Consider the following 26,675-nt stretch of genomic DNA (forward strand, 5'->3'; position numbering starts at 1 on the left):
AAACTGTTTTTACACACTACACATGCATGTACAAAATAGTAACACCAGTATTTGTGTAAAACATCAATTATGTTCTAGTACATTTAAAGTATAGTATTACAGTATTTCAGTAAATGTGTTACTTTCCATCTCTGCTGCTTAAACATGACTCACTAGTGTGAGTACAAGCTGTGACAAATCAGCATCTGTCACCCAGTGACACTGCTGAGTGGACTTTTGACAGATTGATCTTACAAACCAATCCTTTGACCTTTTCAAAACCAAGTCGATATTTTTTCAAAATTGTGCTTCATTCATCACACGATTGTGAGAAAGATAAATCAGACACAGTTATATCAATCTCATCACAATTAAATTTCAATAAAACCTGGAAAACTGACACACAATGATCAAAGTATTTATTAATAATGGAATCACAAAACATTTATATGAGGATACAGTACATTGTCTCCATTAGAGTGTCAAACTGGCTCAGCAAGTATTATTAAAATCACATTGTAAATGAAAAACAATCTCAAAGCTCAATTTCATGTCTTGTTAAAAACACAGTCATACAGTAGTGGTTACTACTAAAAATGAATAATAATAAAGGATCAACACACACTGTTTCACACCAGTTTCCCTTGTTTCACAGTAACTCAGACCGCCGTTGAAAGGTTGATAGACCTCAGAAGTGACAGGTTTCCATGGTAACCCAGGGACGAAAGTTCTTTGAATATTTGAGAGGGTTTATGTAAAGCCCCTGAACACAAACAAGAGGATAAACATGCAAAGAGGAACACTGTAAGGTAGACACAGAGGGTATGTTACCATGTTGGCTACTGTCCAACATAAAATTATTAAAATTAAACTTCACAGCTTTCACTCCAAGTCGTAGTTATCGTATGACAGCAGCTTCAAATCTGTGATACTATCTGAAACAAAATATGAGAGAAACAATTAATAGTTGCATAATAAAAGAATTGAGTATTCAGCACAGAGATTGGCAGAACATATCTTACCCAGCACCCACTGCTCAGACAGGATCCTGCTTCCCTCTGGCCTCCTGCCACTGTGCTTCCCGATGCAGATACCTGCCTGCCGCACAGTCTTGCAGACTGTTCCTCCACAGAGCTGGATCAGCTCTGCCAGACTGTGAGTGGGTGGCTGGGATTCCTGCGACACAAACATGGCTGGCTGGCCTTGGAAGAGGTCCTGCTGGTGCTCCCCAGCAGACAGGTGCCTCTGGAGACGACAGATCTGGAAAAAGAAGCCGACAGTTGTCAGAGGGGTATAATTAGTGACTTAGAAGCTGCTAATCTGTTCAGCATCTCTGTTTGAGATAACATGCTTCCTTAAAAGATCATCTGAAAAACTGCTTTTTAAAACAAATGCATGATAACATTTGTCTGTATGCTAAATACTGCCAAAAACTGGTTAGCGTATCTTAGCATAAGGACTGCAAACAGCAGCACCTCTCAAGCTCACTATAGTATCTCTCATGTGTTAAATCTGTACAAACATAAAACAATGTGGAAAAACAGTATTTTTATGTTTTATATTCTGGACTATATCTTGACCGGGAAACCAGTAAAGACTCAAGAAAGTTACACCTGGCCGTTTCCTGCTGTGACATTTCAAAATGTCTGCAAACCCCCACCCAGTCCAAAGAAAAAGTGAAAACACCTGTGTGGGGCGACTATGGCTGTATAGGGGCTTTTGAAAAAGTACAAATTTGAGTTCACGTTGTGTGACTGACAGAGAAATATGAGTTGAATAACGCCCTGCCGATTGTTCACTAAACTCATTAAAACAAGCTTGTTCTGAGACATTGTTGGGTCATTGATATACTTCCCAGCTTTCATTGTGTGTTTGGGCTTTTCTGTGTCGTAGTGTGAGTGAATCAAGGTTTAAAATGATGATGTTTATCATGTGAGTCACAGGCCCTTTCTCTTATAACATTATACTAATACTAACTGTGGTGATGTGTTCCACATGCATAACAGCCTGACATATCCATATCATATCAATTATTGTGTGCTGTCCCTAATGAATAAATTGGAATTATGTTCTATGTTTTATGTGTCCTTTGTGTGGGTCTTTGTTTTGTACTGTTATGATGAGCACACTGAAACAAATCCCTAGCAACTTGTACAGAGTTGTATAGCAATAAATTATTGAATCTTGAATCAATTAAGCATCCACTTTAACCCGGAAGAACCTCACTTGTAAGTCATCACAGCCACACATATGAAACTGATTCAATACTGGAACTGGCCTGAAGGTGGCTGCTGGAGATGCAGCAGCAGTCGTTTGAATTTTGCTTTGAGACACATAAAAGCAGGCACCACTGAAAGACTAAAAGTACCGTTAAATCCAAATTAAAGCAACTAGCTGTATGACTTATCATTTCTAGGTCATTGCTGGACTTGCTACAGGTTATTTCAGTAGAATTACTTTAGAACAACAAACCAACAAACTATTCCACACTATTTAATTAATTTACAACTTTAAGGAATCCTAGTATTTTAAAATTCAAATTAGCACAAATCCCCTCAGAACTCCCGCTCACTGTTGACCAGCCACGTTGTTCATAGATTATTGCCATCTCTGTCGGACTAAATGAGAGCATGTGAGTCTCTTTGAGGTTCTGTTGCTTTTTCTGATTTGATGAGTGATGCTCTGTGCGTTCACTACGGGCCTGCTCTCTATCCAGTAGGGGTCAGTTGCTAAACTGAAGGGGACAATCTGCTCCATTCTAAAGCTGAATGCCAGGAAACAAGCTTTAAGGCTTTTAGTCTTTTGTCAATGTTCACACAGCTTTCACTTTACCTCAAGTAATCAGGGATTGGTCAGAGACAGGGTTCGGTTAAGATTAACCCACATTGTGCACTTTAAAGAGAATGATTGAAGACTATACGTAAGGTCTATTATGTGACTTTAAAAGGCTTTAAAAGCAAAGGAGAAACAGAACAACAGCAAATCAATTATATTTATATACACACACACACACACACACACACACAGATAATGTTTGTAAAGATGTGTGACTTCAAGTGTAAATGGTCACATACATTTCATTTCATATTTAGTATATTGCTGCATTAGAAATACATTTTCTCTACCCACATGTCTGTATGTAGTATAGTGTTAACATTTCTGTAAATAAGCTGCAAGCTGAAGCACGTTTGTTGCTTTTCTCAGTATAACAGTGCTGAATTTTTCAAATCTCTAGAGAACGGAGTCACAGATGCCAGTGGTAACAAGCGTTCTATGACGAACGCTCTTTTAAATTGTTACAACATGGATGAGTTGCATTGAATGCCAGCAAAAATCTGTTTATTCTGCACATGGGAAATTCCACCTCCTCACTTTGACACCCTAATCAATATCTTTGCAGCCACAAATGTAGAATGCAGAGATTGAGACGGCAGATATTGTAGCTAATAACAGGCGAGATTCATTCATTCAACGGCCCTTTATAATGAAACACAGAGTGCCCTTGATTGATCAGCAGAAGTCACATTGTCTGCTTGTAGCATTAAGTGTGTGTTAAAATATCTCCCCTGTGTGTTCAATAACTGTTGCCATTAAAGTTTGAGTCATTCAGAATGACCACCTGAAAAAAGTCGGTGTTTTCGGAATGACGACAAGTCCTTCCTCTTTGGTAATGCGCCTTAAATATGTTGCATTTCCCTTATACAGTAACTATTACATCAGCCTACTTCCTACAATTCTGTTTTGGTATTTCTATCCAACTGCACAGGACAAATCTAAGCCTGGTGCAGTTGACATTAAAATGGGGTTATGCCAAGGTAAAATGACTTTTCAGTACACAATACAAAGCACAACATATCTATAATTACTGTTAAAGATGGGCCATGGTGTTTCATTTTCAGCAGAATAACGATTGAAGCAACTGAATCAATAATCATGCACTGTGACATGAGACTCAAACAGACTTCAGCAAAAAAGACCTTTGTGAGATTGAGACTATGCGACAACAAGAAGAAAAGACGCCAAACTTTCCATTTGCGTTTTGCAGGATAGTCGTTGTAACAGATAAAAGCTGCATAAAGCTGTATCTTTCCGTTTTGTACAAAACGTAACACCATTTTCTACTGACAACATTTTTTTCTTTAAGCCACAAAAAAAAAAAAAAAAAAAAGTCAGTAACTCAATTATATCAGGCATGTTATTCTCAAAGGATGTCTGAAAATACTCTTTTATGCTTTGACATCACAGAATGCTTAAAATGACAATGCTACCTGAAAAAAACAACGTCTCAAATTTTCTTTTAAGAGAAAACAAAGAAACAATTGTCTCACAGTTTTTCTAATCTGAAAAGGTACGAGAAACTAATAATTGTTTTATAACAATATAAACTTGTGAAATGAACCCAAATGTGGAAAAAATTAAGAGGAAATTAGAAAAAAAAAGAATAATCAGTAGATGTCAGTGGAGTTTTCTTTTAGTAACTGATAAGAACAAAGTAGAAAAATACATGGAATGAGTCCATGTGACACTTTTCAATGAATGGGATGGAGCTACTATCACAGCTGCATCCTGAGTAGCTGTTCAGAGATGAAAAAAACATGTGGCTATTACAGAGGATATTGTGGAACGTGTGTAGTTTTGTGCATCTGCTCCCCTGTGTTGTTAAGTGAGCGTGTACTGAAAGGAATCTCCACTTCACTGCTCTTCACAGTGACTGGCCACTGTGAGGGGGGAGTGGCTTAAACTCACAGTTAGCTAATAAGAGGGGCCACGGGCAGCTCAAAAAAGTGGCTGGGGGCTTGATGAAAAGCGAGTTCATGTAGTCTGGCACCGGTAACCTGAAGGGACTGACACACTACCTCTATGTCCTGATGGCTTTTCCCCCTCCTACTACTGAGAAGTAATAAAAGGGATTTCGCGGATCCTCAGGAGGACTGTTTACACTTGGATGCGGCTCGGTAAAGACATCCAGGCGTTGAGAGAAGATTAAGGACACCACAAAAATCCAAGAAGTTGTAATTGCACTAACTTTGTTTTCGGCAAATAGCTCTACTATGAAGATGCTGAATGTGGACTTACTAGTTTTAAGTTTCTGCCTTGGTCTGGGGACAGGATACAGTGCTGTGGCAAAGAGACAATATCAGATCCAAAACGGACCTTGCAGCTACACCTTTCTGCTGCCGGAGCAGGAAAACTGCCAAACCCAGAGCGGTGCCTATTCGTTTCAAAAGGATGGACCTGTAGACAACGAGGAGTCGGCTCAGAGGCTGGAACAACTGGAGATCGTCATGGAGAACAACACACAGTGGCTGCTTAAGGTAAAGTTGGATCACACCCATGAAACCATGTCAATGCCTGAGACTTCTGAGCTCCATGAGTTGCAGTGCTTTGAGAGTGATAGTTTCAGAGGAAGACAAAATCGAAGTCTATTTATTATCTTAGATGGATCATTACACTGTGTAAGAAAAAAATAATGTGCTGAAGAGCTACGCTGCCTCTACACAGGTGTCACTGGAGACATTCAGACTTCCTTCCCAATTTTCTGGAAAGGAAAGAATGTAGCATTTTCAAGAAAAGCAAACAGTGGAACGAGAGGATAATTTGGACAAAAACCCAGATTTCCCACAAAAACGTTATTATCTAGTGTACTTCACAAATTTTAACATCCAAAATGACAAAGATTGTTTTCTTCTATTTCTGACTCAAGCATTACTGCTGCTTTGTTTTCATGCAATGGGCAAATTATTCAGGCACTTACTAAACCACTGGCTCTTTGTTAAGTGCCATATGAACATGAGTAAGGCTTAGCCAATACCACAAATTAAGAGTGATAAAACTGCTCCACTAAAAAAAAAAGCATGACAAAGTCAGTTCAAAATGTGAAGTAATGTCAGAGTTGTAACACGACCACACACTACCTAACCAGCCATATATTGTTTTAAAGCTCTTTCTTTGGTACTGCACTTCATCAAAGACACTTTCATTGAGTCCAAAAGGACATAATGGGTCTGATGACTGACAAGACTCGACACAGGTGTCCACATGAGGAATGCATACTTCCCTTTCAGTTTACTGAGCCATTACTTGTGCGAGTGAAAGAAGGGAACAGTCTTCTTGTCTAGCTCCCTCTCCAGAATGTGATTACCGATCAGAACTATACAAGACGAGCCAAACGACACAAGAACACCTCACAGCTTGTTCGCGCAATTGCCGCCTCGTTACATAAAACGTGCTCTGATCTGTTCCACGGGAGACCTCAGAGGGCACAAAAGCTCTGCTGCCTCAGAAATCAAAGTCAGATCGCAACACCCGTGAACATTTTAAGTCCGCAAGCACATCTAATGTAGTGACATTTGTCAGACAAGATTTATCTGTACCCAACAGCAATCAATCTCCTGTTGTAGGACTTCACCCAATTAACTTGCACAAGAAGAAACTGTGATGTGTTTTAAAACACAAACCTTTTTCCTAAAAAATAAACTTACTTTGCCATTAAGAACAAAAGTGAAAGAACTATAGCACCCAAATATAATACAAATCATCACTATTAAATATTATATACCTTATTACAGCTACTACATCTACTAACAACCCGGAAGGCGTATACTTTGTAAATGTCAGTATGTGCGTTCTGTTCATTATTACCTTTGCGACTCGAAAAATTATGTGAAAGAGCCTACTTAATCATTCAGCCTGACAAGCTGTTAAGTACGTCAGAGAGGTGTTCCACAAATTCTGTCATCATAGATAAAACAAGAAAGCCGCATTTCTCCTACAGCTAAATCATGAAATTCTACTTTTGGTTAAAATGTGTGGGGTGAAATCTACCCACTTCATGTTGTGAAAGGTTTCAGCTCCCCATGACGGTAAATAGGAATAAGCAGGTAAAGAAATAGAAGGACTCATGTGCGATATGTAACTTACTCAATCCCCGAAGTGTCTCGTCCAGGTTATAAACCTCTTTTACAGGAGTGGCTTGGTGGACACAAGAGTATTATGGAAATAACTTAAGAAAACAAGTAATTGTCACCAAATTTATCAGACTGTCACTTAAACGCTTAAATAACTTCACACTGCTGTCACATAAACATATTCCTATGATCCATAATCTGGGCTTTTTCTGCGCTTAATTTTGAAAAAAATGTTCCAAATCAGTATGTAGTCTTTTATTTGCCATAATTTACATATTTGAAATGGCTGCTTGATTTCTGGAGTTCCTATTTGCGCTGCACTAGCTGATGACAACTGAGGAAAACAATTGGTTGAGGAACACAGTCATTCCTTACTGACGCCTTTGAGACACTCGGAGTAAACAACCGATTTGATCATTGACTGTAAATGGGACATCCTGTCAACATTTCAAATGACAGCCTTCCACCTACCACACATCCTTTTGTGTCTCCAAGAACATAAACAAACTGGACGTCATGAAAGGAAGACAAACAAAATCAGGACTAATTGCACACATGACTTATATTTAGTATAATAACAATCAAATTGGCTGTTTGGCTTTGCATTGCTGACTGATGTGCAAATAACAAAAGTGATTATACAAACTCACTGTAAAAGACAAAGATATTCAAGTGACGCCGGTTTTCACACGTGCACATGTCTTACTGTCGAGAAGGATGTAACTCCTCACTCAACACTTCCATCCTGTTTACAAGTCGTGTGACCTGATTGCCACTCAGGAACACCATGCAGGAAATAACTTAATGATTGGTCTTGGTCTAAATCCGGCAATACTGTAAGGTAGATAGGGACAAATGTTGTAGAGATGAAACATTGACCTTTTCCTGCATCTGTGCTCATTGTATTTTTCCTATGAGTAAGAGGTTTAACACAGACAAGGTTATATCAGAACTGTAAATGTTCTTATCGTCGTGTTATTAAACTATTTAACAAACTTTTTTATAGTTTCATTACTTTGCTAAGAAAACATAATGTAGTAGTTTCCACATTTTGACCTTCAGGACAAACAACTACTCATGATCGACTTGTATGTTTCAATTAAAAGAAGTATATTTAAAAGTATTTCAACAATTTGACACCATATGTTAAAATAAATTCAGTTCACCATCCCTATAGCTCTCCTTAAATAATGGAACAATGGTGATTCATCATAACTCTCTAATATTAAATCATTAATCTATTTGCTAATAGGTTGTTAAATGCATATTTTCATGCATGCATAGCATAAAAGTAGAGGAAATTTGATGCCAATACAGATTTTTCAAATTGAGGGCGAACAACACAAATTCTTTCTTAACTTTCTTGAAGAAGCATGGCCGGATAATAATACACAGTATGCAGATCCGTGTCAAACACTACAGATACAGACTATAGTGAGCAGCACCCAGCTGTCAATCTGTGATATAACCTGGGAATTGGGCCTGTGCATGTACATCTCAAACCACTGGTTACCTATACTAATGAATGTAATTGTCTATTCTTCTTTGCTGTAGCTGGAGAACTACATACAGGACAGCATGAAGCAGAACATGGTCCAAATCCAGCAGACCGCTGTACACAACCACACAGCTACGATGCTTGAAATCAGAACAAACCTGCTGAGTCAAACCGTAGAGCAAACAAGGAAACTGACCAATGTGGAGGCACAGGTGAGGCTGTGCGTCCTGCAGCTCCAAACATACACAACACTGAGAAAGCCAACACTGTCAAAACAGTTTACATAGAAGCATTATCGGCAACAGAACATGCCACGAACACAATATGTTCAACAACCCTTTTTTCCATTCAAAGATGCAAGCTGAAGGGTGCACCGTGATTCACCGCATTAAATCATGTAAAAAGCAAGCAGAGGGAAAAACAGGCATGACTGCGTCAGTTTATTATTGTGGCTACACGTCAATGACCTTATGTGAGCCAACTGTACCGCATTTCCTGTTATTAGCACACTCGTATTCCCACAGAAAGGGGTCTATCAGTTTGTCACAATCAGACATCCGTCTGTTCAAAGGCATCAACAGCTTCATTGGAGACACACAGCTCGGATCCATGTAAACAACCTGCTTTTTGCTGAGTTCAGTTCCTCTGAACTGGGAAATTATAGGCTCGGTCCCCAAACGCAGAGTGTAGTTCAATATGTCTGTCAGTGAAAACAGATGGATTGTCAGCGTGGATTTTCCCCTTGTTCAGGTATATCTGCTGTATTGGAATTTGGTCATTATTTCCTGTCACAATGTTTGGTTGTTTTTTCACTCTAGAAGTGAAAATGGGACATGTACTTGACCCACTAATTGAATAGAGAACTGAATATCCAAACTATTTTTGACCAATTGATTGTTGACAAGGAAATCTATTTTTATGTGCATACATTGTTTATTGCTCTTTTATCATACCTTCCAATATGTGACATGTTTTGCCTTTCTCCCCCCCACAAGGCATTAACCATTAAAATGGAGAACTGTCAGACGCAACGGCATCATTTCAAAGTAAAATGTCAGCAGTGGAACACAACCTGCTTCCAGTTACCAATTAAACTTGGGACCATGCTGTGTTGTTTGGAGAAAGAAATGGCATTATTGAAGGATCTTGAGACCTTGTTGAGATTAATGTGACGTATGAAGTGTTTACATCATAGTCTGGAACATTTGAAGATCTACTGATGGAAGTGTGAGTGTTTTTACAAGGAATCTCTTGGACACAGCCCGATTGACTGCTTGACCTCGTTCTTTTGATTTCAGCTAATTCATCATACAACTCGACTTGAGCGTCGACTTCTTGAAAATTCCTTGTCAACTAACACGTTGGAAAAGCAACTAATTGTCCAAACAAATGACATCAACAAGCTGAATGACAAAAACAGGCAAGGACATCGAGTCGCATGTCATCAAATCCCAGACATTACTGATTTTCGGGGTCACTTAGTACCCCTTTGTGCGAAGCAAAAGCATGCTGCTGAACTTGTTATCTGCTTCGCCTCAGCGTTCTGGAGAAAAAGGTGGATGAGATGGAGGAGCAGAGGCAGGCGGAGCTGAAGATGCTCCGAGAAGAAAAAGTGCAACTTCAGACTCTAATACTGAGGCAGACGGCCATCATCGGTGAGTTGGAGCAGCAGCTGCTCAAAGTCTCCTCCAACAACACTGTGCTACAGCGTCAGCAGCAGGAGTTACTGGACACCGTGAACAGCCTCATTCACACCATCTCTGTGGGCTCAGCTCGAGGTGAGTCTGCACTTCAGGTCATCATAACCTCTTCGTGCACTCCTAAGTTTTATATTTATTATATATATTTAAGCACATCCATTGCCATTACAACCTCAGTCTACTGTCGCCACTTGATACCAATTTAACGCTAGAGCACACTAATCCAATCGAAAAAGGGCCCTGCATGAATACAACTGTTGTTTACTTTTTGAGGACATTGTGTGTTGTTGTGCTGTTGTATTACACAAAAGGAAAGCCACCCGAGTATATTCACCACATGCCTCTTTGTAAAAGCAGGAACACTGAAGCATGAATATGACCATTTTACTCAGAAGACGTGAACTCATCAAAGAAGGGCGGTTAAACGGCATAGAAATTGCAGGGTGTCAAATAAACAAGGCTGATTTCTTCTACAGAGAGCAAAACTGTCATGATGCAGGATACTCCTACCACATTCATGGACTGTGCTGCTGTCTTCAAGTCAGGAAACACGCAAAGTGGAGTCTACACTCTGACATTGCCCAACACTACAGTAGAGGTGAAGGTAAAGTAATTCTGTTTAACTGATTCAGACTAGGCATGCACTGACCCACCCACACTTACACAACTATATGAATAAAACCCCTTGAAGTGCTCAGTAAACAGTTTTGTCTTTGAAGTTGGGTAGTAAATTAAAATGTTCTCAGACTTCCATTAATGACGTGCATGCTGGAGCTAAAACTGTGATCTCCTAAGAAACTTTTCAGCGAATAACAATGACTTGAACTTCAGTTCTGTATCCCTTCCCTGGCTGCGACATTCATTTTGACTGAACTCAAATAAGGCAGCCTTGAAAAATGATAAATTCATTATTTACAGAACATTCATTTTTCAATTATAATTGCAGCATCTATTTCCCCCTTGTGTTTGAAGGCTTTCTGTGACATGGAGACAGAAGGAGGTGGGTGGACAGTACTACAAAAACGCTTTGACGGCCATGTTGACTTTCACCGGACGTGGCAAGAGTACAAAAAGGTAAAAGCAATCAAGAAGAAATTCTTCCCTTAGAAAAATACAACCTAGACTACGGTTCTCATTCCAAATGCACAATACAGTGAGCAGATTTGGCCATTTAGGCCTAGTGATTACATTCTGTTAGAGGCAACCACAAACACAGAGAGCCCAAATTATCAACATCTATTCATGGAATAATGCAAGCAGGGCAACCCAAACATTTTGAAATTACTATATTAATCATGCTATAGCTCATATTTCTATAAGTGCATCTGAAACGAGCATAAAACCGCCTATCAAAACAGGGCCAGATAATTCCCCAAAATAGAACAGCATTGCCAACACCAAGCAAGAGATAAATGGGCCAACATCATGCCCGAAAGAATCTTAAGTCCCTACAGAGCAATCACTACAGAGGAAACCATTCATACCATTTCCTTAATCCCCTTCACAATGTAAACTCAGTTAAACTGGCATGTTTTTGTCTTTGTCTGTTTACTGTTTTGTTAATGGAAAAAGCAACCCACAAGCACCTTGTGTCAGGGTTTGATTACATTTTTTTGTGTTTTTTGTTCAGGGGTTTGGAGACCCTTCAGGTGAATTCTGGTTAGGAAATGAATTTGTCTCCAGACTGACAATTCAACAGTCCTATAAACTAAGGATCCAGCTGAGTGACTGGGAAGGGAACTCCGGATTCTCACAATATGACCAGATTTCTCTCGACAGTGAAGCACAAAATTACAGGTATGTACTGACAACATTAGAGGAATAAGTGTGTATGATGCTCACTGGCAATTACTAAACATTTTGTATCATTTTTGTTTTATGCCAATATTCAGCTCATGTAGCTCAAGTTATTAAGGCCAAAGAAGCCCTTCAGCAAATGATGTGTGCACTCCTGAATACCAACAACTAGTGCCAATTTTCAGGGAGTGTAATCAAAGCACAGCCTTGAAACTCAAATAATTTCACAAATATGTCAGCGACAACATTCAAAGGCAATAGTCATTAAAAGAAGGCACATTCTTGAAGAAATGATAAGCAAATCTGCAGCCTCATCTTTAAAAGAACTCACATAGTAGTTTAATATTCATCTATTTCATTCATGAATATCTTCCCAGAGCTAAATGCATAATGGCTGTAATTACATTCTCATACAACATTTGTTACTAACCTGGATCCATACTTCTGACTCAGTACACACACCGTTTTTTAAGCAATTAAAATAGATGGGATGATACATTTAGACAATTGAATATCAGGCTAATTCTCTACAGTTGTTTCACTGGCTGTGAATATGAGGTGACATTAATTGACACACTGACAGTGCTTGTGGAGTTTTTCCACTGACTGTGCTCCGGTTGTTAACTCCGATGTGCAAGAAGGATTAATTCTATAATCTTGATTGACAATTTATTCTGACAGTGTTCACGGACCGCATCACACATACTTCTCCTGTATCCTACTGTAGAAAGGAATAGCTTGTGGTCATAAATGCTGACCTCCTTCTTTTTAAAAGCAAAACACATTATAGAAACTCCTCTGGATGGTGGGGTCTTGGCTGTATAAGACTCTCTACTTCCTGATACCAATGTACTGGCATCAGCCCAAAGAAAATGTAATAAAAATGGTCAGTGTTTGGAAAATAGGAAATACATTAAATGTCTTGGATTTCTAACATTCGGTCCACAACTCTTGGCAATAACACAACCTTCTGAAGTATTTCCATGTACGAACCTAAGCTGATTTCTGGAGTGGAATGGATACTTCCTTTAAATTTATCAAACAGACCTTGAAATGCTCCAATTCAACACAGTTCTCATCAGGTCTTAAGTCTACTTGACTATGACCAATTTGGTCTCCAGTTAGTTGGCTCAGTAATTCGAAACAGCTCTGACAAAGAAACTTCACAAATAGCACAATGCGAATCATTCTGCACAAAAATAGCATGACAACATATGAAATCACTAAGCTGCTTGTGAAAACCGAAAAGAAAAGAAAACAGCACACACGTTAATCCTTATGCCAAACCACAGATCCAGTTGATTCAGTACAAGTGAAACTATGGCCAAACTGTGTGAGTGAGTAGGACATTGCCTTTTGAGGAACAGCAATCACAGATTTCCTCCTACTCTTCCTTCATTTTTCCTCTCCCATTCTACAGGATACACCTTAAAGGCTTCAGCGGAACAGCAGGCAAAATAAGCAGCATTGGGCAGCCAGGAAGTGATTTCAGTACAAAGGATGCAGACAATGACAAATGTGTTTGCAAATGTTCACAACTGACAACGGGGGGTAAGAAACACATTTTGGTAACTCACTTGTGCTCTTGAATAATTGTGCTCGTCACGAAAATGCAATAATCACGTCGATTTGTGATGGCACTTGTTGTAGAACAAATTCCCATCCACACAAATCTTGGCAAGTCCCACAAAAAATCTTCAAGGGCATTTTAAGGGCTCCCGTACTTTTGTGGCCAGGTCAAAGAGCACAATTAGCTCAGAGTTAATCACTGATCAACTCATTGGGGAATTCAGCCCCTACAATGGCTGACATTAATAGCCTGGGAACAGAGCTTTTCCCTCTCTGTTCTTGTGGCTTAAAGGTCCCCCTCCATTCCCTTGAAAGTGACTCCGCTGCCAGAAGTTTGTCTCCCTCTGTAGTGGGGTCTGCCAAGTGAGCAAGAAAGCATGAAAACCCTTACCCTCTCCCTTTTTTCCCATGAGGGGTCTCTCATAGGGGAGTCCATATGCATTTTATGAACAATTGTGACTGAATGGCACTGGTCCAGTAAAAAAAAGAGTAAAGCAAGAACTCTCATTAGAAATATTAAGCTGTCTGTTCTTGAATGAACTAATATTTGAATTATTAAGTTAATCTGTATAAACCATAATAATATAAAACCTTTCATCATTTTATAATTTTAACTGAAATCCTTAAACAAAATACACCAAGTTATCAGTCAGTAACACAATGAGGTAAACTTAAAAAGTGTCACTGTGACACTTGTGTCCACAATAAGGACAATCTCTATGACAACATCTCTACATAAAAGCAGCAGCAGTTTTACTGTCACATCCAATTAGATGCTGCCAAATGTGAAATGCCTGCCTTGACACCATGACATGTACATAAGAGCGTTCTGCCTTTTTAACAAATAGCATGTAGCTGCTCGTGTGATCAGTCATGCTATGACACGGTTTCAGCAAAAGCTACAAGTGCAACACAGTTGAAACGTGCATTCATGATTTTCATTAAGCAATGAAACAGTTTTGTATTTAATGTTATTTTTTTCATAGAAATCTTAGCGTTCTCAAATCATTCTATATGGAGTAGCTGTTACAGTTTGTTAACCTCAAAGATTCAGGTTTTACAGGAGTGTAAGCAGGATTGGCAGAATCACCACAAGATGATATCATACTACTCAAAAAGGATCATCCCTGTCTTACATGGAGTTGCATGCATTATCCACTCTGACAACAGCATATCTAAAATTAACTTTCTGTTGATGTTCTAGGTTGGTGGTTTGATGCCTGTGGTCCGTCTAATCTGAATGGGATGTACTACCAGCAAGGCCAAAACTCAAATCGCTTCAATGGAATCAAATGGTACTACTGGAAAGGCTCGGGCTACTCATTGAAGTCCACTACAATGATGATCAGACCTGCAGACTTCTCAGGTTCCCTTTGAGCTGTCGCTCTCAGGTTAAACATTAAAGATGGGAAGAAAATTCTGCCTGACACAGCAATAACCAAAAGTATCAAGGGAACCAAAGCAAATCATTAACATATTTTACACACACACACACACACACACACACACACACACACACACACACACACACACACACACACACACTTTTAAAGACATTTTGTGTATGTTTATGTGTTTAATAATTTGAATCAAATGGGTTGTTGCAAGAAATTGGGAACTATGTACTGTCAAAATGACAATACGTATGACTGTGGTATGTATTGATTACTATAGATATATTAATTACATTGAACAATAACATCTTGCTAACCAGAGAGAAGAGGCCAGAGAAAAATGTTGATCTAATAATTCATCTACATTCTTTAAAGATTTTAATTTACCATTGTTGAAAAAAAGAAACTATGGTACAACATGCATGTAAACACATGTTTCTGTTGAATGCCTAAAATGTACAATGCAAATGTAAAAATGCCACAGAAATAGTTTCCCTAAAGATAACATTTTTTTTGCCTGAGAATGTTTGTACATTTCTTGTTTAATTTATATGTAGATTTTTAAGTTTGATATTTAACATTATTATATATGATGCATTTTTAAAACAGATGTCAGAGTCCTATCTAGTTAATAATTTCCTTGCACAAACACTAGGCAATTATTTTAATGTAATTCTGCAGTAGCGTTCCACATGATCATACACTACAATCATCTTTTTTGCAGTCTTTTGGGATTTTAATTTTTTTTATTTATGCAATGTTTCTTTTAAAGCTTCAACATGCAAAATTCATGAGAAAGTTGTAAAACTGAGGAAGCTGAATTTCTCACCAGTGAACAGTGTTTGTCTGTAATGCTCTACTAGCTGCTATATACCTGCCGTTGAATATTAAACACAACCACAAGGCAGAGAGCTTAAGCTAAGCCTTTTCCACAACAGTCCTGTTTTACACTGTAACAATGAACTGCCTGGCGAAGGCACAATTTGCCAGATCACCATAACTTCTTCAGCAATGTTCTATCATTTCAAGTACCGTACAAAATAAAAATTCTGAATGCTCAAACGTTATAGTCATATTTTTTATTGTTGCTCTTAAGCTGTGTACACACCGGAAGAACTGCCCGACTCGCGTCGGTAAATTCGGCGTCGGCTACTTAATATGGCCGACTCGAACAACGACATGGGCGGTTCACACCTACGGAATTACAGCCGACGCCATACGTTCCGCGCTTGCGCGAGATGTAATGTCTCCAATACAACAGGCGGCGCTAATCTGTATTGTGGGCCAAAAAACACGAAAACCGGAAGTAGGCGGTCCTCTCTAGACCACCTTCTTCGATTCCACTGGGCGCGTTTGGGATCGCATGCATTTGCGCCGATGCATGCACGAGACTTGAGAGGATCCGCCGGAACTCGTCATAAACACGCCAAGTTCCCACACGTCAAGTCGGACACAGGTGCACTTCACGGACTTTAAAAAAAAAAAAAATTATTTAAACTTTATTAATAATTCCATACATAACAAAAACTGTCGAGCCAGGGGAAACTTTACGGACTTTGCACAAAGAATATGGCCTGCCCAGTGGCGCTGGCTTTCTTCGTCGCTGACGAACTCGAGCCAAGGCATTTGAAGTCCCGTTGCTGAAGGAGGCTGAGGAATTTTCTCACGTGGGAAATACCACGTGATAATTCTAACCAACTAGGGCAACGCTGAGGGGAGTGTCTTATGTCCGCACTTATTTCAGACCATCTGCAGAGAAAAGCATGCGAAGGGAGGTACCTGGAGATACCGCGAGTTTTTAAAGTCATGTGACATGTCGCAAAGGGAAGTTATCACCAGCATTTGTGACGTTTTTTTCCCAGAATGCCTTGTTTTGCGAGGCAAATGCATGCGCATGCTTGATTCCAAACAAGCCTACTGGTTATCTGGTATGTTTACCATCGTCACTTCCGGGCTTCACTGATTCGCTAGTCAAGCTGCTAGCCTCCACCAATCAGAATGGTAAAAGAATGACCGACTCGAATGGCGGATTACACATTTGAATCGGCTGAAATGAACGCCGACGTGGGCCGATTCGAGCGACTCTCTCAAAGACGCCGATTTTCGGTCCGGTGTGAGCCCGCCTTTAAGGTCACTAATCACTAGGGATGCACGAATCGAACTTTATCAGTCCCGATATCGAAACCTGAACTTTGGGTATTGGCTGATACAGAGTACCGCTCCTTTACCAGTGTTAAATTAATAAGCTGAATGCCTCACTGTGTGGAAGGGATTGGGATCATTCATTAATGTGCAAGGCAACATCAGGCTTGACTTTAACACTACGTTCCTAACTTTGTAAAATTTAACAAATAAATACATGGATATCAATGTATACATTTGTGATTTTTAAAAATAATGGCCTCCAATCCAGCTATTTGAGTGAGTATCAGACCGATAACTGATCAGTGTCATCATCTCTACCAATCTTAATTCTTAAAATCTTAAAATTTTCAGAAGAGTGACATGATTATAGCAAATAGAGGGTAATGTGGATTAAGTCACAGTTTATGTAATTTCACACTGCAATTTGAAATATGCTGCAAAGCATAAACTATTAAGCAGTCCTGATTGTTGATTTGTAACATGTTGCATAACGGTAGGAACTGAACAAAAGATTGACGCATGTGGTTTAGATGCATCCGTAAGAGTAAAGGAATGACAAAAGGCCGGAGGAACAATAATAATACTTTGTGTGAGTCGTAACAAAAGCCATCGCAATGTAAGTAGGAAATGTGTTGACATTTGTCGGCATCAATACCCCACGTCTTCCCTTGCAGAGGCTGGAGTGGACAGTGATTCATGAATGACGAGTTCAGGAAGAGGCAACATTCACAGTTCACACAGGATGCTTCAGGAAAAACAAGCGACTGAAAATGGATGACTGGCAATAAAAATTAGCAGGCTTCCGTAGCCACTTCCTCAGCTTTGGGATTACGAGCCTTTATTCGTTTTTGAGTGTCAAAAAGGGGTGTTGCAAAGATGATTTATACTATATACATTAAAAAAAACATTTAGAATTACTACTAAAGTAGTACTGGTACTCACCTGTGCTGCAGGAAATTGGGCTGAAAGTTCATATGGTTCCTCTGGAATCCACTGTCTTTGCTCCAAACACCAGAGGATCTATTCAGTAAACATTTAAATAAAAGATAGTATAACACTTCACATCATCATTTTAACCGAGATCATGTAATCGCATTGAAGTACCCAAACTACATACCCATTCAAAAGACAGGATCCAGCAGCCACGAGCTATGCCCAACAGAATATTGAGAGTCCGCCGGTGACCCCCAGACACCACATGAGTTGTGCTCTCACAGACTCGGTCAACGATTGAAAAGCCACCCAGTGATGTCACCACCTGAACCAATGTGTGCTGCTTCCTACAAGTGAGTAGAATCAGAAAGCATTCAACAAATGATTAAATAAGACATAGTTTTCCAGTTTTCTCATCAATAGAAAGTTTTCAGAGCAATCTATAGCGGTGATATTTTTAAATGTTTTAAATACTTACTCAGAAGGCATGCTTGTCATGACCAATGTTCTCATAGTCTGAAACAAAGAAATAAATAATAAATAAATATACAAAATGTCATACATGTATTATGACAGGGGCTGTGTAAACCTAATGTTTTAATTAGACAAAGACTAGAAGTGAAATAAAATCAAACCATTACACAATACGCTCGATACATTGGGGAGTATAAGCCTCATAGAGTGTATATGTATCATGATAAAAGAAATAGAAGTAGATCAGCAAGAGAGAGGACATTTGGCTTGATGTCTCAATGTCACTGGGAAATGTAATGTATATATGTTTCTTTTAGGTGTAAGTATTATATATTTGTTCAAGAGCTGGTTTGTTCAATGATACAGTACTGAACAGGTAAAGGATCATTACTCAACAGTCAGACAGGCTGTGTACTTTCAATAACCCTGCTGGATATAAAGCTGCATGGAGACCAAAAAGGAAATCAAACACCAAGGCCATGAATGGAGAAAAACATTATTCCACTGTAAACGGAAGTGTAAATTGTAATCTGACGACTGTGGTCAACGCAGCTTCCCACTTTGGCCCCAACACAACAAGCCGTCATCCGCACAAACACCTGAGCAGCAGTTACAGACGGGACCACCAGGCCCTTCCTGCCACACTCTGATATCTGGTCCCCCCAGCTGGAAGTCAGGGGTTAAGGCCTGCTGCACACAGTAGTGCCAAAATGGTCCATACCAGTCACACATCACATTATCCCTGATAAGCATGTTGGGAAGCCAATGGTTACCATCACCCCATGACTGCTACTCCTCGGTTGCCTGATAGAAGTTTACTTCAAAAGGAAAATGTTTTGATATTACGCTCTGTTAATGATCACTCGTAACACTTCTGAGCTGCCAAAAGGTGACAAGAAAGAAAATGTGCTCATTTGGGGCTTTTTCAAACGAAGTCAAACAACTCAAAATATGGGCAGCTATTCTAAAGGTTTCTCACAGGGGACTTCGTCTTATCTCGTGCAGTGGACATGTTCTGGCAGCGGCATAAAAGCCCAGGCACCAAAGAATGAGTTGGACATAATGAGCCTCTGACAAAGAGCTGGTATGAACGGCAGCACGGCCTCTGAGCACAAGCACTCCCAGTACAAATGAAGGAAATACTTCACTGTGTGAAGCAGGACTCCTTGATGGCTGCTACTCTTTGCAAAATGAAACTGACGCTATTCAGAGAAGCAAAGGGAGATGAGGATACTAGGTCAAAAATAGCTGTGAGAGTCAATTACAATTCGTAAACCAAGACAACCATTTGTCACAACTGAACATTGACATAAAAAAATACAATTGACAACTCATTTCACTTAATATGCTTTGAAAACTAAGCACCTTCTCAGACTCTGGCTATTATTGAAAGAATCTTAAAGGGATTTATGAAAAACACTCACTGAAATGAGGACAGAATGATGGGGAATGACGTGCAACAAAGACGCTGCTAAAGATGAACAAAATAAGCCTGAATAATTCTGTTAATATTTGTATTAAATGCATGAAATCTGATTACATTTAAAGTTGTTCAGAGTTACTTTTTTAAGTCTTAGACAACACATTTACTCTCTATTCACCCAAAGTCGAGCAACATGAAATGCATCATTGCTTACCATGTACATTTCAAAGGTTGGGGAACTATGCGCAGTGTGACCTCTGAGAATTTGAACATGAATCTACAATCTGGATCTTGACAGAACTAAGAGAACAACTACAACCATCTCCGTAATCAGGCTACAATAAAGTCAGCCCATAAAAGACCCCCAGGGGAGATGACGTCATGTTTGCCTTTTTTGAGCTACAGCTTGTTGAGGTTACCAGCGTAACGAAAACAGAGCCCAGGTGCATTTCACAAGCAAGGAAGTTGAACACCACCATCACAGAGGCAAAACACAGGAAACCCTCAGGACCAGACAGAACCTCTTGACTGGATGCGTCAAACGCCTACAGCTATGGAAGTGTATGACCTTATGGAGGAAATACTTAAAAAGGAATGACACACAACACTTCTGATGTTTCATTTACTTCCTGAACATCCTATATTGCAGAAAAGCACAGCTGCAATAGTTTTGAAAAAATATATCAAATAAAAACTAGAGTAAATTAACCAAATTACCAAACGGTGGACAGAAGTAGAAAATAAATTAGCAAATTAAAATTGTGCAATCCCATATCATGCCGGTATCTTTAATTAATTAGTAAGCTTCCCATTGGTGAATTAATACCTGGAACATCCTGTTTTTTTTTCAGTTTCACAAAACTAAAGGAAATGTATAGTTAATGTTAACATTTTTTTATTAAACTTTCCTATTCGGTGCAAAAGAAGTCTTCGGATTTAATCACCATAATGTAAACTAAACATTAAAAACAATAACAATGTCTTCTTACCTTTGTTTTGTTAACCATGTTCTGAGGACTCAAGCTGACTTGCTTATTGTGATTTTCTTCTTCGCCGTCAGACGGGATCTCTGCTAAACCAGCTGCAACTGTACGCGCATTTCCTCCACCTACATTTGAAAACAAGAAAAACAATTGAAAACTGTGTGTGTGTGTGTGTGTGTGTAGGGGTGGGGTGGGGGGTTCACTCAAGCTATCACACAGCAGATGTGTGTGTGTGTATTCATGTGTTCATCTATCATTTCTCCATTTTCACCTGGCTGAGCAATAACATTGTAAATTGTAACATTTTTAACTATTTATTTCTACCTCACTGTTACCAGATAAGTAACAGACTATTCATTTATTTCATTTATTATAAATAAAATCAAACAATCATAACATTAAAGAATAGTCAGCTAAGATGTAAGGTCACATATGCTCAGGTCTCATAATGTTCAAGATAAACAACAAACATTATTTTAAAAAATACAGTTAAATCAATGTAAACTCACATATTCTCAGGTCCCATGTTAAGATAAATACTTTTTCATTAAAATGTTAAATATGTCCTGAGCTCAAATTGACATAAACGTTTAGAAACTAAATCCAACTTATTCATGTTTTCTAATACTGTAAGCTTTTACATCAGTAATGTTGTATAAGTCTTAGATTTCATTTATGATCTCTTGACATTTTAGGTGCTGATTTTCCATCTTTAGTTCTATCCAGTTTAAAAACTACTCAAACTGTTCTGGATCTTGGGGAGCCAGGCCTCAGCATGCATTAGGCGAGATAAGTGAGGTATACACCCTGGACAGCTCTATCACATACTGACAAACAGATGCACATCAACACGCAAAAAAAAAGTCTGATCAAAAATGACAAATTAAGTCTTCAAAAGACAAATAAAGACAATTAAGTTATTCTTTATTCTTCTCTTTAAAATGTGGCATCCAGAAATAAACATTCATCTTCAGAAAACTAGCTGGAGTGAGTGTACCTAATTATGTTGTAAACCTTTTGAAACCACGTACATGACTCGGGGACTACAGACAAATGTACAAACCTCCACCCTCGCAAAAGTTTAAACACCATTAGTAACATTTAGTTTTGTTAGTTCATAATGTAGCGGAGGAAAAGTACTAGAGTCTCTAGCCTTACTACTCACTTTCCAACGTATGAGAAAGGACATTGACATTGGAGTTTTTCTGCCGCTCCGACATTGTTGTTGCTTCGGTTGACATTGTTGGTTGTACTGATGTAGATCTTCTTCTCGACTTCCCTGCATCACCTATAGATGAACTGGTGCCTGTGGATGACGAGGTGTTTTGTCTTCGCCTTTTAGCCACAGGTGTTACATCAGGACCTCCACTCTCCAATGCAGGCACAGATTCTTTAACATCCTGTTGTGGATGACTTGGGGGCTCACTGCTTGCATCTGGCTGCTGACTTTTTTCCAGTGTCGTCCTCTTTTTACTTTTTGTTTCAGTTCCACTGCTTTGACTTCTTCTTAATCTCGTCTTCTTTGGGACAGGGTCCAACTCAAAAGGAATATGAATGTCTCTTTCCATGGGTATATTAGGCAATGGAGTTCTTTTTGATCCAGGGCTATGGTTAGCTGGGGAGAAATAGTCCTCAAACACATTGTCATCTCCAACAGCAGAAGTTGAGGCAACATTTTTACAGTCACTGGATATATTGAAAGATCGTACCATGGCAGAAAGTGACAGTCTAGCTCGTTTGGGTATTTTCCGTAATGGGGTAGCAGTTTCTTTTGACAGTTCAACTGCAGCAACACCTAATGTGGCTGGTAACGTGGGGCAGCTAGAAGAGTGCACAGCGTCGTGACAAGAATGGGTCTTAGATTCTGTAAAGGATTTAGCTGCTTTTGTTGTTCCCTTTTCAGTTTTGTTAGGTGATGGACTATTTGATTTTATCTCTGATGGCCTTTTTTCTTTATGAAATGTCTTGCTGTTGTCAGATCTCCTAGCCTTGCAGGGACCTTCTAATACACCTATGGCATTGTGTTTCTCTGCTGGCTTCTTTCTGACTGAGGTCCTTCTAGACTGTTTTTGTTTAGTTCCTTTTTCATCCTCAAAGTCAGGACATTTCATTGGACTCATAGTTCTTGAAATCTGTTTTGGCGCATCATGGCAGGGTGAAAGCCATGGGTTTTTGGAGGCTTTCCTGTCAACTTGTGTTCTCTCTTCTTCCTTATCCGGCGAGTAAGCAGCTTCAGCAACAGAAGCACTGGAATCATCGTCCGACTGGTCATCTATATTAAGAAAATAAAAACAAATAAAAAAATGGTTTTGTGCATTGTTTAGCCACTTTCTGTTCATTGTTTTGTTCTCTTGATCTTGGATTTCAACACGTGGGTTCATTCATCTGGCTTCATCTTTTTTCTTTACCCGTCAGCTGATTCTGGAAACATGCTTTTGATTTATATATACAGAGAAATGTTGCCACTTTAAGCACACACTAGACATCTTTATATAAAATAAACTATTGCAACACGAATCAAATATGGTATCAGGAGGTTCCCAACTATTTTCTTCCCTAGAAATTTAGAATCCGATATTGGAGGATGGCAAAGATACAAACTACAATGCAGTTTTCCAATGATCAGTAACACAAAAACGTTCTTACACATGAACTTGCAGACGGTTGGTGTGCCCCCAAGTGCAGGCTTCAGCCCAGTGGGTGAGCAGGATTCAGCCATTTGTGAAGCTGAAATACAGTGACATGTGTGAATTTCTTGGGTTACCTTGTCAGTTCATCAGCCTATACAATAACACACATAAATACATACCTGTAGGTGAAAGGTTTTCCCGTTTCTTTTTCATGTCTTTCAAACGCTGTGCCATATAATCTGATCTTTTCATCCCAGGGCTATAAATTATTCCATTCTCTTCATCAATAATGATGGGCGACACATCTGAAACTGTGAGTGAAAACAAATCAAAAGATCTAGTTTGTCATTTCACAGTTGTTTTCAAAGGTTTCTAAAAGTGTCATAATCTCTTACCAAGAGGTTGTTTTGGAGCTAGGTCTTTCATCATCTTGTCTAATTTTTTCCTCATGCGTCTGTCCTTTTCAGGGGTCCTTTCTGGAGAATCTTTTGGCTGCATGCAACGATGCTAAGTGAATCAAACACAAAATAAGTTTTAAATAAAAATTAAATCAATGCACATTTGAATACTTGCAAGGTGTTTTCACTTTTACTTACTGTCTTTCAAACTCAGTTACTGTCTACCACAAATATATTACACACACACACACACACACACACACACACACACACACACACACACACACTTTTTTACATTTCATTCCAATATTTTCTCACTCAGTCTATGCAAAGGAAAACTAGGTCATATTACGATAAATCAAAATAACTTCTCTGAATGAATCACAGCAATGAAATATCACACTCCAGGATTTCTTTGTTATTAACATAACAGGCTCCAGAGAGGTAACTCATTTAGAGAAGTCTAAACAGCTTACTGAACGTAAGCTGTAAGCTGTTTGTAAGGTGTCTGCATGTTTATATACATTGTCGAGTAAGTTCGAGGATTTTTCTCTAGGGGTCAGCATGACAGTGAAGTGTAAAAAGAGATGGAACAGAATAAAGCATTATTTTTTGTATTGTGTACGAAGAAAAGATTTTGGTCTGTGACCCAAAATCAGCACAAACTATGGCTTGACAAACAGCAGTCAACACTGATTGACAATGTCAGCTTAAACTGTGAGACCAACGTAAACATCTCATGTGAATATAACTCTACTCACTCTCTTGTTCATCAACACAGGATTGCTTTCATCATTAAAGGCGGGATACAACTCTTCGTCCACACAAACACCGTCATCGTAACATCTGGACGTCATTTCATCAAAAAAAGATTCAAGTCTTGAACACAACATCTTATAACACTTCAGGGCAGTACAATAAAAACACATCGATGAATTGATGAAGCAACTCTCAGTGTTATTCTTACCTGCCTACCCAGAGAACAGAGACAAGCCTCACATCACTTTTCTTGGCCTTCCTCCATGTTGCTGGGTGACCGTTGTTGAAGACAACATGTGTGACTTGTTTATTGAATGTTTTTGTGACCTGTAAAAGAAGAAACATTTTGGTTTTTTTGCAAAGAATACATATCTACTGTCTGTAAATACATTCAATGGTACACAATATAGAGTGCATGTGTATGTGTCCTGCAGTCTAACCTGAGCTCCCATTTCCTCCAGCTGCTGGACGAATGGTTTCGAATAGTTTGCTGCTTTGTCTGATGACCACACATCAACATAGGCAACGACATCTGCAGACCCACACACATATATATATATATATATACACGTATATAGACTTCAACTTAGCCTTACATCAACTGCAGTAAAACGAAGATGATGTACAATACCTTTAAGAACTGAACAGTTGTTGCTTGTGGTCATTACTGGTCGCTTCAGCGTCACTTACACACAACCTATAGAGACATTTCTTTTAGTTGGATTATCGGCTTTCGCAATGCAAAAATAATTTACTCGCTGTGACTCCCTTGGTCCATCATGCTGACTAAATTAATCGGGAGAAACAATGTACAAAACCTGACAATTAATCAGTGTCAGGGCTCATTATTGTTTTCACTTTTGTCATCCCACTAATTATATTTTTTATTAACTGAAAAATAAATCAATCATAAGGAAGCTTGAAAGCCAAAAGGCACAGTGGTGACATTGCCTGACCACCAGGCACAAATAGCAACTCTATAATTTTCTAAGGTTAAGGAGCTGGAGAATAACAAGCAACTCATCACAATCGTGAGGCTGTATTTTTGTATCAAAAAGGGTGACTATAATTCATGTCAATCTACAAATCACGTATTATTAAAGCTAATCACATCAATGCCACAATGGACAGTCTATCGTGTATGAACCTGCCGTTGAAGAAAGGTGTTTTCCCTATGGGGTCCATACGAAATGTCTACCGAAATTAAACTACATTATTCAAACACATCACTTCGATATTGTGGTCCGTTGTAAATCCAATGAGTCAAACTGCTAAAAAAGTGTCAACATTTGCGAACTAACTTCAGCTACGTAGCGTTAAATCGTGAATCGATTAATGTTATCAAACATATGGGTTAACCGATTATAGACAGCTTGTATGACCTTAGTTACTCTGTAACGTACAACATTTAAAGCATACAACTTATATCCACATATATATGTACAACTTTATTAACCACCTACCTATGCTACCTAGCTAACATCGCTAACGTTTATTATATTTTGCCGTTAGCTCTGTTGCTAAATTGGCGAGCTAACTAACTTGGTTATTTTTAGCATTACGCTGGTCTGGCTTTCTTGGGTTAATACTTCCGTAATATGCTGACATACGTATTACACATATCTTTGACTATTAGCAGTACAAATACACGGATACAGATATCAATTGGTACTATTAAAATAATCGCCGTGCACTTACTTTATGCGTGAGTGAGGTTTAATTTACTCAGTTTTAACAATTACCTAACTACAGTGTGAATAGTTCGCGCGTGCAGTTTGTGATGAAATGCATTGTGGGACAAGGGCCATCATTGGCTGATGGGTCACTGACGTCACTCAGAAGCGACGGCAAAGGGAACGAGGTAGCATCCACAAGAAGGAGAAGGGCCCTAAGAAGTCTTCAAAACCTCGACAGTGAACGAATGAAGTGTTCAGAAATATTGCTACTTCTCTCTTGATAGACAACGACATTAATATGTCAAATTACTTAATTTAGTGGTGGAGATATTTCCATTATAACACAAATGTATTCAATTGTTTTATTATGTATAGCAGCTCACTGTTTAGATTCTGGTCAAATACACCT

The 26,675-nt window shown here is 38.9% G+C and overlaps 2 protein-coding genes across 3 annotated transcripts; one reads left to right on the forward strand and one right to left on the reverse strand.

Moving 5' to 3' along the window:
* Positions 1–388: 388 nt before the first annotated feature.
* On the reverse strand, positions 389–26,358 carry mcph1 (microcephalin 1). Of its 2 annotated transcripts, none has more exons than XM_084021135.1 (15): positions 26,289–26,358; positions 25,222–25,287; positions 25,031–25,122; positions 24,799–24,917; positions 24,593–24,677; positions 23,829–23,940; positions 23,613–23,744; positions 23,450–23,530; positions 21,969–23,075; positions 20,810–20,928; positions 18,402–18,439; positions 18,108–18,270; positions 17,933–18,010; positions 1,002–1,239; positions 389–910 (listed from the first exon to the last, which is right to left on the reverse strand). In XM_084021135.1, the coding sequence occupies exons 2-15, from the start codon at positions 25,253–25,255 to the stop codon at positions 897–899; spliced, it is 2,412 nt and encodes an 803-aa protein (XP_083877261.1). In that variant the 5' UTR covers positions 25,256–25,287; positions 26,289–26,358; the 3' UTR covers positions 389–896. The 2 variants fall into 2 exon arrangements, with proteins under 2 accessions (XP_083877261.1, XP_083877260.1); XM_084021134.1 differs by having other exon boundaries at positions 389–914.
* Positions 4,361–15,877, forward strand: angpt2a (angiopoietin 2a). The gene is made up of 9 exons (XM_084021002.1): positions 4,361–5,294; positions 8,442–8,597; positions 9,684–9,805; positions 9,925–10,163; positions 10,562–10,689; positions 11,058–11,159; positions 11,716–11,882; positions 13,303–13,433; positions 14,656–15,877. Exons 1-9 carry the CDS (start codon positions 5,031–5,033, stop codon positions 14,826–14,828), a joined length of 1,482 nt encoding a protein of 493 aa, XP_083877128.1. The 5' UTR covers positions 4,361–5,030; the 3' UTR covers positions 14,829–15,877.
* Positions 26,359–26,675: the final 317 nt, after the last annotated feature.

The sequence above is a fragment of the Eutrigla gurnardus genome (assembly GCF_963514095.1).
Source record: "Eutrigla gurnardus genome assembly, chromosome: 11".
NCBI lineage: Eukaryota > Metazoa > Chordata > Actinopteri > Perciformes > Triglidae > Eutrigla > Eutrigla gurnardus.

Coding starts and splice junctions, on each gene's coding strand:
- angpt2a (XM_084021002.1), top strand. CDS start 5,031: ATGAAGATGCTGAATGTGGACTTACTAGTTTTAAGTTTCTGCCTTGGT. Junction 10,164..10,561: donor CTCTGTGGGCTCAGCTCGAG/GTGAGTCTGCAC, acceptor TTTCTTCTACAG/AGAGCAAAACTGTCATGATG. Junction 10,690..11,057: donor ACACTACAGTAGAGGTGAAG/GTAAAGTAATTC, acceptor TTGTGTTTGAAG/GCTTTCTGTGACATGGAGAC.
- mcph1 (XM_084021134.1), bottom strand. CDS start 25,255: ATGACCACAAGCAACAACTGTTCAGTTCTTAAAG. Junction 25,123..25,221: donor CAACTGTTCAGTTCTTAAAG/GTATTGTACATC, acceptor GTGGGTCTGCAG/ATGTCGTTGCCTATGTTGAT. Junction 24,678..24,798: donor TCTGTTCTCTGGGTAGGCAG/GTAAGAATAACA, acceptor AATGACGTCCAG/ATGTTACGATGACGGTGTTT.